Genomic DNA, 13,122 nt, shown 5'->3' on the forward strand with positions numbered 1-13,122 from the left:
ATTTCAGGAGAGGAATATTTCGAAGGCACTGAGGAGTCAGCAGCTTGAAAGGTAGAAACCGACACGTTTTACGACACTGTAACTGAGTTTACCTTCGCTTCAGAAATAAGAGATTTTATGAGACAGAATAATCTTTTGATAAATGAACAGTGGGACGGTCATACCACCTGTAAAGGTTTGAACAAAGCTATTTTAATGTCAGATGTGATTGACAGTTAAATATACATTTCAGGTATAAACTGTATTGTTGTAACCAGAGGTTTCTCTACAATGAGAGGATTTATTAGTAATTTTTAGAGCTTGTCTTGCTTTGGGCCAAATTACACCTGTAATATAAATTATTTATATATTATGATCAGGAGGAAAATAAATGTTTGAATATCAAATTTTTCTCTGTTGTGAATTTTTTGAGAATGAATCCATGCTTGTGCATGTTTGGTACTTATATGTGTCACAAAAGCAGGATATGAACTGAATTATAAGGGTCTTAAGACAGGTCCTGCATTTTTGCCTTATCCTTTGAGACCATGTCTTACAGAGTTTTCAATATTTCAGTTGATACTATGCTCACATTTGGCATGTTCAAAAATATATTGATAATCAAATTACCACAAACTGACAGACAGGAAACTCGGGGCAGGACAGTATTCAAGCGTTACAGCACTGCTTGTCTTCATGCTCTGGGCAAATATAATGAAGCTGCCCTGTGTAGTCTGCTATGTGCACTGTACTTGATGAAATATTTTAATTTTTACTACATTTATTTGACAGCTTTAGTTACATAACAGATTAAGATTTTTGCACACAGAAGATATGAAGAGCTTATGAAATAGCTTCAGTCTTCTCAAATATGATGATTTGCTGCTTTTGCTTTTCATCATTTTAGTAATTTTAATTTATTTTTAATAATTTTGAGCTTTGGACTATTAATTGGACAAAACAAGCATTATGAAGGCGTCGCTTTGGGCTCTGGTTAATGGTGATGGGCATTTCTCACTGTTTTCTGAATTTTTAAAAAACTAAACAATCAATTAATCAAAATAATAATCTGCATGAATCCATAATTAACACAATCATAGGCTGCAGTCCTATGCAAAATAGTTTGAAGTCACCTCAATCAACTACAACAGTAAATTTGCTGAGCTTTTTTTGGGTGCCATTTTTCTGCATAGAGTGCTTTTACTTTTAATACTTTAAATACATTTTCCTGATTATACTTTAATACTTTTATTCGAACATTTTCAATGCAGGACGTGCTTATAATGATTTATTTTTACAGTCTGGTATTTGTACTTTTACTAAAGCATCTGAAAACCTCCTCCAGCACTGGATATTTCCTTAAAAGGCACAGAATTTCAGACTAAGTCGTGCCATTATTTTGAAAGACGACTTCTTCAGGAAACCCGGAAAACTCAACAACAGCGCGGATGTAAGATGCCGCCATCTTGTGGCTACAACTTGAAACGACGGACGATAGTGTGTGTAAAGCGTCGACAGCGAGTTTTAGAACTCGTCATACATGCAGTAAAAAAATAAAAATAAAAAAAAAGTTAAAAATATATAAATTTAAAAAAAAAGCTTACTGGAATTAGGCGAGTGATTGATAGGTCTCGTGTTATCGGCATGTTTCAAATGATACAGATCAATCACGCAGTGCGTCTCCCAACCGAAAGTGAAACTAAACCTGAACCGACGAGCAGCTAGCTAACTGGGCACAGGGAGGGGAAATACACGGTAAGTCATCAAAGCTAGCCACAGTACAGAGAAACTGCAAAAACTGGCTTGTGAATTAATTTAACCATATGAATTCGTGAGGGTCCGGTAAGATCACTGGTATTCGTGATATTTTCCATACACGCCGTGGTCAAACGTCGCTGGTAGCCTACGGTATGGATATGTCCAAACCAGACCACTACCAGAAAAATGAGAAAAGTAGTGTGTTTGTGCTTTGGTTCCCCTTTTACCAAAGCGCCGTTGATGAAGTCGAATTTTGAGTCATTCTACTTTACATGAGCGCATTGGAAAATGTGCGAGGGATGTATTGTACTTTCAAGTCCACTACATTTACTGGACAGCTGTTAATTTCGTGGTTGATACCTGACCTACAAAGTACTAGCTAATAAAACATGGTGTGGTGTTATAGATTACATAAACACAAAGCATATTAAATGGTCATTAGTCGATCAACAGAAAATGAGTTGCCAACTTTTTCTATAATCGAATACTCGTTTTATTATCGTTTTAGAGCAGAACTGGAAAATATTCCCTCTCCAGCCTCTCAAATGTTAAGATTTGATGCTTTAAAAATGTCATCTTGGACATTTTCCCTCTTTTCTGACATTTTATAGACATAATAATCAGCAGGTTAATCGATAAAGACAATGATCATTGGTTGGAGCCATAGTAGGATTGTAATGGATTATTTCTAGTTAGTTAGTCAGTTATGTAATTTATTTAGTCATTTAACAAGTACCCAGCCCACATCTTAAAAGACACCAAAAATACTGTGGCAGCAGTGAAACATTTGTCCGTTACACATAGCTGGTGTTCTCAAACACACTGATCCGCAACCAGGGGGCCAGGACCCCTCAAGCGTTCCAACATTAAACTGAGTGGTCCTGAGATTATTTTATGAAACTAAATAAATATATAAATACGGTCCAGCGCCTTCTGAATTTTCTTTTGCAAAATGAACATCAAAAATGAACATATTTTAGTATTTGATTATATTTTGATACATTAATATAATTACATAAAATGCAATCTATAAAATAACTAATAAACACAACTGTCAGATAAATGGATTGGATTGAAAAGCGCATCATTTCCCTTTTAAATGTTGTAGGCTGGAAGTATAAAGTAGCATAAAGTATATCTGCTTAAGCACAATACTTGAGTAAATAAACTTTGTTAATTCCCACCTCTGGCCTAAAGTGATTATAGGATTGCCAGGGTAATCAGTAGACTGTATAATAATAATATTTGTTGTTCTAGGATCAGATTCAGCCTCTTGTAGTCTGACCATCAACCAACGGAAAATGAGAAAAGTGGCAGCATGTGGATTTTTCATTCTCCTTCTCGACACAATACTGAGTTCGGCACTGTGGGCAGGACTGGTGCTGCTGGAGGGCCGAGGTTGTTGTCGACTGGCAGGTGTCTGGGCCTTTGGGGCAGTAAAATGGGCTATTCTACATGTTTTCACCTCCGTACTGACTGATGGAAATCCCCAGGCTGTGCTCCGCAGGTTGGTAGCACTCCTCTGCCTTCTTTCTCCTGTGTTTGAAAGTGGACGGATCCTTATGGCAAGTCCACCATCTCCCAACCTCAGCATGCTGCTGTTGGGCCCGATGTCCTCGTCACTGGCCTGTGTGGTTTGGGAAAAGGGTCTCTGCGGTCATGGAAAGATAAGAAAAGATGCCAACAAACTGGATACCAGACAGACGCTGATGAGGGTGGTGATATACTTCAGACCAGATACGCTTTACCTGATCGCAGCTTTTAGTTTCCTCATCTTAGGGGTCATCTGTAAGTTTGAAATATTGACATTCTGCAGTATATTCCATATGGTACACCTGCATATATGGCTCATTAGCTTTACTCACTGCAACTACTGCAAAAGTGCATTTTCAGAAGAATACAGAAAGGATAAGATTGTGTTCTATATTTTTATTGATACCAACAAATCTCTTGAAGAGACCAAAACCAACAATGCCTTAGTCCGTCTTTTGATACTGTATAACTTCCCTACCCTGTCTGTAGCACTCAGCCCAAAGCCCATAAGTTCGTACTGAGGACGTACATCTTTAAAGACAGTTCGCAGATTTTTAAAAAAGGCTCAGTAATTTCATAAAACAGCTGGGCACTTTAGTTTTTAGCAACAAGCAGGAAATAATGCATTTGTTGGAAACTATTTTTTTAACCATATACTTAGACTTATATTTTAGTATGGTGTATGTAGGGTTGACTCAAAACAAACTACGGCTGAAACACTCAGTTGTTTAATCTTATAGCTGACTGAAAATAATTGTCAGTTGCAGCCTTAAAAGAAACAGCAGGGCCCATGTTCGGGGTAGTGGCTGAACATGTCACCCAGTACAACAGTGTGGCTTATTGATAGAGCTCCATGGCACAGAGCAATAAGATATATCACCCGCTGGATACACAGATAATACTTGTTGGCAGGATACATTAATTGGTTTTGATCTTTTCCTGGCTTTTGTTGAAAATAGGCAAAATATCTAACAACCATATGTGATTATCACGTGTGATGTCCACATCTGTTAGAAAGTTTAGTGATTGCTATTTGAAGGATGAACATTTTAAGAACCTCTGAAGGATCACATTGCAGAAACATACAGTATATCATTCCTGCCTATTTAATCTGTGGCATTCATCTTTCCGAACAGGTGACACATACATCCCACTTTATCAGGGGAAGGTCATCGATATGCTAAGTGGTCAAGTCCAAACCAGCTTCTGTTATGCAGTCGGACAGCTGGCACTTTTCTGTATTGGAAGGTAATGAAACAAAACTGCTGATGTATTTTCTATTGCTTTGCACTAAAATATGATTTGTTTCAGTGATTCTAAAAACAAAACTAATTTTCAATGTCTCCATCTTAACAGTGCTCTGTTCTCTGGCTTGAGAGGAGGCATATTTATGTGCACCCTGGCCAGACTGAACAAGAGACTAAAGCACCGGCTGTTTCACACTCTCATGCAGCAGGAAGTGCACTTCTTTGAGGAGGAAAAACCTGGTGAGGAGGACATAAAAGATATCTGACATGTCTGTTAAGATATTTAAAGAGTGCTGTTACTTACTAGGTTTTTTTCTGTCCACAGACAGTTCACCCATATGTGATTGTTTATCATATGATGTCCCAGGCAATGGGCTTTAATTTGCTGCTATGACAGCCTCCACTCTTCTTGGAAGGCTTTCCACTAGATCCTGGCTACAGGGATTTGCTCCCATTCAGCCGTGAGACAATTAGTGAGGTCCGATACTGATGTTGGACGATAAGGTCTGGCTCATGGTCGGTATTCCACTTCATCCTGAAGGTGTTGAATGAGGTTTAGGGCTGGACTCTGTGCAGGCCAGTCAAGTTCTCCCACTTAAAACTGGGAGAACCATTTGTTTGTGGACATGGCTTTGTGCACGGCGGCATTGTCGTGTTGAAGAAGGAAAGGGCTAAACAAACTTGCCACAAAGTTGGAAGAACACTAATATTTAAATATTGCTGTATGCTATAGCATTAGGCTTCTTATCATTGCAACTAGAGGATATAGCCCAAACAATGGACAAACAGCCCTGAATCAAAAGTAGACAAAAGTATGTGTGCAGGGGTGTCCACATACTTTTGGCCATTAGTTACATCTTATGTAACTATTTAGAAAAGGCCTAAAAAAACGGCCCAATCAATTTGACAAGCTATTTCTTTTCCTCCGTGATCTCTAACAAACACTGCACCTTCTAGCTACTGCTCCTGAACAAGGCCTTTTCTGCCTTTCATCACCCAGGAAGTCTTTCCTCCCGACTGCACTCCGATGTGGACAGGATGGGCCGAACAGTGGCACTGAACGCCAACGCGCTAGTCCGCAGCACAGTCAAAACCTGCCTCATGCTCAGAGTGATGGTGGGCCTGTCCTGGGAGCTCACTCTGCTCACCTGTGTAGAGATGCCACTCTTGGCCATAGTGCAGAACAAACGCATCACTTGGTACAAGGTAGGTGTGCTCTACCTCTGAGTAGCCAACAATGGAAAACAGTGGTTAAAGATTACTCATTAACTTTCTCTATACCGTCAGCTGTTAGGTCACATGGTTGTTGATTTCAAGCATTAGTTGCGACTTGCCAACTTGTTTGAGAGCCAGTCCTGGTCCAATATACAACTTACACAAGTATGACATGAAAACTTGAAACCTCCAGGTCACATTAACTGAGAAACTTTTTCGGTGAAGCAGGAGACATCTTGTGTCCAGCGGTTAAACTTCTGCATATTCACAGATTTTTGATTTTGAAATGAGGCACAAAAGGTAGATACATTCTTAAGAATTTTAACAATGAAATTAAACTTCACTGAAGAAAAAAAACGTATCCGACACAAATTATTATTCAAAGCACAGTATTTTTAAATGTTTCGAAACAAGCCAAAAATGTTTATTTCCTTCGTTGTGTTCCTCTGTACAACAAACAAGAAAAAGAAGCAAGGAAAAAGGCATATAATCAGTTGGAAAAGGCAGCAGGCAATGTGGAATTAGTTAGATGCTCTCCAATGAGAGGAGGAAGAAAAGAGGAAGAAGGTTTACTGAAGGAAAAACAAAATGACAAACATAAAGAGCATTCATTGCTTTCAGATGACTATAGTTAAAGAGAAGGTACAAAACAGTACCTCAGTAGTTGAAGGATTTTGTTTTTTCAAAGCATGAAAACTAACCTGACATTCAAAAGCAGTGGAATATGAGATTGGTGGAATTTTATTACAGATTATTATTTCAGCAACACTGGACTTTAGAGGCAACAACATGAAAGATAAGTTGCTGAGAAAAAGTGCATCACATGCAGGTCAGATCAAGAAGACTTTAACCTGTTTTGTCCTGAGTGTAGCATCCGTCTGACGTGAAGAATGCAGTTCCCTCTTACTGAAGGGGTCTGTATTCTCTGTCAAACAGGAGCTGAAAGAACAGATGCAGGAATGTCACGCTAAGAACAAAGAAATGGCTCTCCAGACGATCAGCGGGATTCGTACAGTCCGCAGCTTTAAAGCGGAGAAAGATGAACTGAGGAGGTATAATGAGGCTCTGGACCAGATGTGCGCTGTCAAGAGACGTTCGGGAATCTACAGTGCAGTCTTCCTCTTAATACGCAGGGTAAGATGGCAGTGGTGAACATCAGTGGATGAAACATGTAGGATGCAAGATCACACATCAGAGAACATGTTGAGTTTTCAACTCACCGTAGGCATGGGGGTTCTTTCCAGTAGGAAAAGAACAGAAAGATGTAGTGTGTAAGACAAAAGGAATAAAAACACCTATGGTCAGTAGGTACTATAATGGAATAGTCGAATCAAGTCAATTTATTTTTGACAATTTTTAAGTCAAATTATGATTTACTAAATCATTATATCAGTTAATAAATCAGAAGTATTTGCTATTTTGAAATATTAAGGCATTATTCATTAAGTCAAAATTATTAGATAAGTTTAACATATGAGATAGAAAGTCAAAATTAGGACTTTTTAAGTAAAAATTATGAGATGCTAAGTCAAAACTTAACTGACAAAGTAACTATTATGAGATACAGAGTCAGAATTTTGACTTTGTATATAATTATTCTGACTTAAAAATTCGAAATTGCTCACTGTGAGTATTTTTATTTTTTATCTTTTCTACTATTTCAGCAGCTGTTTTCTTTTCCTGGCAGGAATGGGCTTCCGTACATATGTGCTGCTCCAGTAATATTAAAGCACCCTTTCGCTTAGCTGGTTGTTTTTTAGGAGCATGTGTAATTTTTGTTATTTAGTATGTTGCTCGACTACAGCGTGATGAAGCTCTCCCTGTATTACTCTTTCCATTTAGCTGGTGAGCCTGGGGATAAAGATACTCATGCTGTTACAAGCCCGCAGTCTCATCTCATCCGGCCAGCTCAGTATCGGCAATCTCACGTCCCTTGTGTTGTACCAGAAGCCCATGTCAGTCAATCTAAAGGTGAACTAAGTTATTAAGTATTCACAGTGCAAAATCTCCTTTGTGTATCTGAATTGTAAAAAAAAACATATGACCGTCATTGATGATTTTTTATTTTTGTCACAGGAGATTTTTTATTGCTGTGGAGAAACGGTGTCCACATGTGGAGTAATTTCCAAAGTATTTAGCTATCTTGACAGGATGCCAAAGTGTAAGAAAGAGGGAGATTTAGCTCCTGAGAAGCTGCAAGGAAGCATTGTTTTCCAAAACGTCACCTTTACCTACCCCTCAGCTCCTCAAGATAAAGCAGTACTTCAGGTAACTGTTTGATCGGCTGAAAGGAACAGTTTGTATCCTAAAGTAACACTGTGTTTGTAATGGTGTTAAATTTTAATCCAGTATATGATAAGCCACGAATGAATCATTACATCATTAAAATGTTCTGCCCAGTCAGTTTCAATGGAGCTGCAGCCAGGGAAGATGACAGCCCTAGTGGGTCCCTCCGGCAGTGGAAAGACTTCCTGTGTTAGCCTGCTGAAGAGGCTGTATGAACCTCAGGAGGGACGGATCCTGCTGGATGGAGAGCCGCTGCACCATTACAAACACAAATACCTCCATCAAAAGGTACCGTCGGCACCACAGTACAGAAGCACCTTTCTATGTCAGACGTCACATAGCGTATCACTATAAAAGACAAAACCACGACACAACAACAGAAATAACTAAAGAGTAATCAACAAAATAGAGACAAAAATACATAAAACCAAACAACGGCAACTTCTGCCATTCTGTGCATCGTCATCCAAATCTGTCAATGGCAGGTTCATAGTTTTACCAGTGTTGCACTAATTCAGGTCATATTTTACAGATCAAAATAACAAGAAAAATAACGAGAACAACACTGTTGTCGTTAAGAGTCGCGATATCACAAATTTCTTACACATATGATACTTTCTGCTTGGCAAAAAGGAACTCCACAAGTGTCAGGAAGGGTGGTGGCAAAATGACTGCACCATTGCTGGTAGATCACCTTAAAAGAAAATCTGATCATAACACAAATACATTCAATTCAGACAATTAAAAAGGAGCCTTACAGTGTTTGTTTGCATCTGGTTCTACTACCAACAAGTAACATTAAACATACACTTTAACAGCCTACAGTCACACCAGCAGCTCTGTGAGGCTCTACTGGGACATTGCTGAACTTGGTGCTGAATGGTAACCACAGCATGCCAACTTGCTCACAGTGACAATGCTAACACGGTGATGTCACGCTACTAACAACGTGACTATGTAGTTAGTAACAACTTTGCTAAAGATTCAGAACAGTTTTGTGAGTGCAGATAATATCTTCTGCTTTTGTTTGTGGTGTTTTGGTTAGACACTCACTAATACGTATATGTGTTTCAACTTTATGCCTTAGATAGCCCTGGTATCCCAGGATCCTGTGCTGTTTTCGGGTTCACTGAGATACAACATTGAGTACGGCCTGAAGGACTGCAGCGTTGAGAAGGTGAAAGAAGCTGCAAAGAAGGCCAACGCAGATGACTTAATACCTGAGCTGGAAAAGGAATGTGACACAGGTACAGAGCTGTCCATGGTCTTGTGCATCACATTGTACATTACATTACTACACAGTACATTTAATACTATACAAATGGGCTATAATAGATGGTCATCAGTTGTGCTAAAGTGATTCTTTTTTGTTACCACATTAGAGCCAATCAATTCTGAATGCTACAGTTTTCTTTTGTTATTTTTAGTCTTTTCGTAGGATTTAAATTCTAGGATGTTAACGGTCTAATGCCCTTTTTTATTGTTGTTTTGATTATCTATTCAATGTGTCTAATGTTATTTCTTTAATTTTAATTTTACATTTGATGCAGGATTAGTATGCTTAAAACTTCATTCTTATTTGCACTGTAGTATGAGAGCAGAGAGGCAGGGCACAGGCTTTGCAATTAAAAAAAAAAAAGATTAGCTTGTAACACTTTAATGAATAAAGTTGAGCCTACATAATCATTGTATGACGAACATAACACAGGAAAAAGAACAAAAACAGCTTCTTTCAGTGTAACATTGGGTACTTTGTACTCTGAGAGATATTGTAAGGGAAGCTGTTACAGACATACGATTGGTGAGCAGTTAAATATTACCTTTTGACAGACGTGGCTAGCTTATAGCTGGCGGTATACCTTTGTGGCCGGTGACCAAACGCCACAACACAGAAAGAAAGTCTCCTGCTGATGGGATGTTTCAATAATGATTGACTGAAAAATGTGGATGGGGAGATTTAAAGACACACAAACACTGGCTGGGAAGGGTAGGTGATGAATTCAGCTAAAACTGAAGGCCCATGTTGTCAATTTACTTCATGTAGAAACCAAATGTCTGTGTTTTCGGGGTTTAACTGTGTGATTGCATTCTATAGTTGCCTTCGCTCTTTATTCTTTCTTTCTAAACTATTTTCTCCCATCCATTTTTTGACGTGCTACTAGTCCTACACGCTTTCACCTAGAATTTTAGGGGGATATGTGCTTTTACTTTTGGTGCAGATGTAACAGTTGATTTTATATGGGGTTTTTTGGGGGTTTTTTTTTAATGGTTTTCTCTGGGGAAAGAGTGAAACATGACGAAACGTGATGAATATCTCAAAAACTATAAAGGGCTACAACACTGAAACTCGGTGAAGAGCTTCCCCATACTTTAGTGCTTCACATACTAAAAATGGTAGTAATAGCGCCACCATGGGGTTAGAAATGAGCTAACAAATACTGCAAAATGTTCTGGCTAATATATCGGCAACCGTCAGGTGTAGAAGAAAAATTCTGGTGTCTCTGGATTCAGTGAATGATGCTGAAGACACTAATATAGGCCCATTTGCATCGTCGAATAAGTTTGCTGCTGTTATGGTTTTTCAGAGTGATATGAGCTGCAAAAGCAATTGCAGATGTTCTAGACTCATAATTACATCAGTGTAAAGCACTTTGGTTTGTTATTTTGAATGTGCTCTATAAATAAATTGACTTTAAACTGACTAAATGTCCTTTGTTCGTCTTCACAGATGTTGGAGAATGTGGTGGCAAACTTTCAGCGGGACAGAAGCAGCACATCGCCATCATCAGGGCTCTGGTTCGAGATCCGCAGGTCATCATACTGGATGAGGCTACGAGCAAACTGGATGTAAAAGCACAGAATGCTGTAAGTACAACATGGTCATCTCATGTCTAAGCCACTGATGACGCCCACTTTTACAGGAGAACACTCCCATCACACGTGATTATCCCTATTAACAGATCCGAACTGTATCCGGATACATTGTGTGGATAAGAGGCCTTTTTCACAGCAAAACGTTTGACTTGTCAAAGTAAGAAAAGCACAAGTGTTACCAATAACATTAACAAGGGCTCAGCTCCATCAGTTGTCCCTGTTAGCTGTTCCAGTTAGCCAGCATGTACAATACCAGGACCTCCCCTAAATAATTAATTGATTAATTGCTAATGAAAATAATCGATAAAAACAGCCCCAGAGAAGGGCGACAGTCTGAAGAGGATTGCAGGTTACCACCAGGTGCACACGGCAGTAGAGTACCTTGGTATTTCACTGCTGGCTTCTGTTTCTCAGGTCATGCAGGAGATTCTGTCCTGTGGTCGGACAGTCCTGCTGGTGGCTCATCAGCTGAAGACTGTGGAGAAGGCAGATCACATCATCTTCATGGAGAAGGGATTAGTCGTGGAGGAAGGGACACACCAAGAACTCATGGCCAAGAGAGGACGGTACCATCGCTTGAAAGAGGAACTGTTCTCTCAACGCAGCTGAGAGAAGCTCAGTACTGTTTTTACTTTGATTTTAGTTGCAATATGCGTCTGAAAACTGGACAAACAGGAATGTGTAAATATGCCTCTCGCCCTGGTAACCTGCCTGTTTCTCTTCCTGTAAGGCAGAAGGATTTTTTTTTTTTTTTTTTTGTGCAAAAAGCATCTATGGTATAAGAAGGAGTAGTGTTGTCTGCATATTTCACGCGTGCAAAATATGAGCAGGGATTATGTTTGCGCTTGTCTGTCTTAAAAGTATTTAAATGATCGGAGAACAGTGATGTCTGACAACGATGACATCCAGCTGCTGTCACAGAAATGAAACTCTAGTGTTCTAGTGAGCTGGTGAATGTCGATGAATCGCTCTTATTTTTAAGGCAGTTTTGTTCTCTTGTGTGTTTTTTAATCCTCACTCATTAAAAGTGTTTTTAATGTGCAACTAACAGACGTTCCTGAGACGTTTATGGCTCATAAATGATTGTTCAAAGGCACAGGTGTGTCAAACTTAAGGGGTTTGACACACCTGCTGCCTCGGGCTTGGAAATTACAGTTCAAGTAAAGAATTACCTGTCGGATTAAACAAATATATTGAGAACTATGTCTGTATTTACCCTAATCACTGCTGAGATGTCTGCCTTCAGTCCCCGATAACAGAAGTGAACTGAATTTTGTTTGTGGTTCTCAAATCAAAGCATTGAAAAACTGGGGTTACACAGTTTTTTTTTTACCTTTGGAAGAGAGTAGTTTCCGATGAAACAATAACAGTAACGTTCTTACCATTAGGGGTAAATGTAAAACAATTTTTTGTTTTTTGCAGTGGCGGCAAATATAAATAAATAGGTGTATCTACTCAATTACCGTACTTAAGTACAATTTTGAGGAATTTGAAGGCTGCTTTAGTTGAATATTGTCCTTTTTACTCCACCACAATTATTTAACAGCTGTAAAAACTCTACAAGTTAAGATTTGACGTCGAAAATATGTGACGAGCTGATAAAATATGGTGCATTTGTATAGATTCAAATATGTAAAGTTGTTCCGATGAGCTCCGCCTCCACCGGTTACAACAGTAAAATCAGTGCATCTGATCGTGTAACGCGGTGCCGAGACGAAGTCAGTGAAGCTGCGTTTCTTCATCACATGATCCCCAAACTTGACGCGATCTCCTTCTTAGTCACGAGCACAGACCATCCCACTGCGCTGAGGCTGATAACACACACGCACGCACGCACGCACGCGGTCGTTTATCTTTCGCATGTCGATCGAACACACACCCAATTAAACATTCGCAGTGATGGAGGGAAAGATGAGCCGGACCCTCGTGGATCCGACCTGCACGTGTTCGGACCATTCGTCCGCACTGAGCCGCTTCGGCTCGAGACGCGTCCTGAGGACGTCTGCTGGGAACGGCTCCCTGGGCTCGTGGCCCCGCGTCTCCGTCGTCCCCGTGACAAGCAAACTCAAAATGGTTGAGTGTTTTTGTACGTCACACGGCGGACGCAGGTGAAGCCTCCGAGCTGTTTTCTTAATTTCCCTCGACCCCCCCCCCCCAAATCTCCGCCACCCGCAGGTCAGGGCTTGTTCGCTTAAACATTCCACCGCGCCTCGTCGTCTCACGCCCCTCC

At 39.7% G+C, this 13,122-nt stretch overlaps 1 protein-coding gene across 5 annotated transcripts; it reads left to right on the forward strand.

Moving 5' to 3' along the window:
• Positions 1-1,473: 1,473 nt before the first annotated feature.
• Positions 1,474-11,516, forward strand: tap2t (transporter associated with antigen processing, subunit type t, teleost specific). Of its 5 annotated transcripts, XM_040135709.1 has the most exons (13): positions 1,474-1,734; positions 2,995-3,244; positions 3,329-3,525; positions 4,407-4,518; positions 4,627-4,757; positions 5,518-5,723; positions 6,669-6,866; positions 7,575-7,703; positions 7,809-8,000; positions 8,133-8,306; positions 9,106-9,265; positions 10,747-10,883; positions 11,307-11,516. In XM_040135709.1, exons 2-13 carry the CDS (start codon positions 3,039-3,041, stop codon positions 11,499-11,501), a joined length of 2,037 nt encoding a protein of 678 aa, XP_039991643.1. In that variant the 5' UTR covers positions 1,474-1,734; positions 2,995-3,038; the 3' UTR covers positions 11,502-11,516. The 5 variants fall into 5 exon arrangements, with proteins under 5 accessions (XP_039991643.1, XP_039991640.1, XP_039991644.1 ...); XM_040135706.1 differs by having other exon boundaries at positions 2,995-3,525; XM_040135707.1 differs by lacking the exon at positions 1,474-1,734 and adding an exon at positions 1,758-1,887 and having other exon boundaries at positions 2,995-3,525.
• The last annotated feature ends 1,606 nt before the right edge of the window (positions 11,517-13,122 follow it).

Source organism: Xiphias gladius, chromosome 9 (genome assembly GCF_016859285.1).
Source record: "Xiphias gladius isolate SHS-SW01 ecotype Sanya breed wild chromosome 9, ASM1685928v1, whole genome shotgun sequence".
Classification (NCBI taxonomy): Eukaryota; Metazoa; Chordata; class Actinopteri; order Istiophoriformes; family Xiphiidae; genus Xiphias; species Xiphias gladius.

What these genes read in the sequence shown, in the direction of transcription:
- tap2t (XM_040135706.1), top strand. Translation starts at nt 3,039, where the DNA reads ATGAGAAAAGTGGCAGCATGTGGATTTTTCATTCTCCTTCTCGACACA. An exon ending in CCTCATCTTAGGGGTCATCT is followed by an intron (nt 3,526 to 4,406) that starts GTAAGTTTGAAA and finishes CTTTCCGAACAG; the next exon opens with GTGACACATACATCCCACTT. An exon ending in AACGCATCACTTGGTACAAG is followed by an intron (nt 5,724 to 6,668) that starts GTAGGTGTGCTC and finishes TCTGTCAAACAG; the next exon opens with GAGCTGAAAGAACAGATGCA.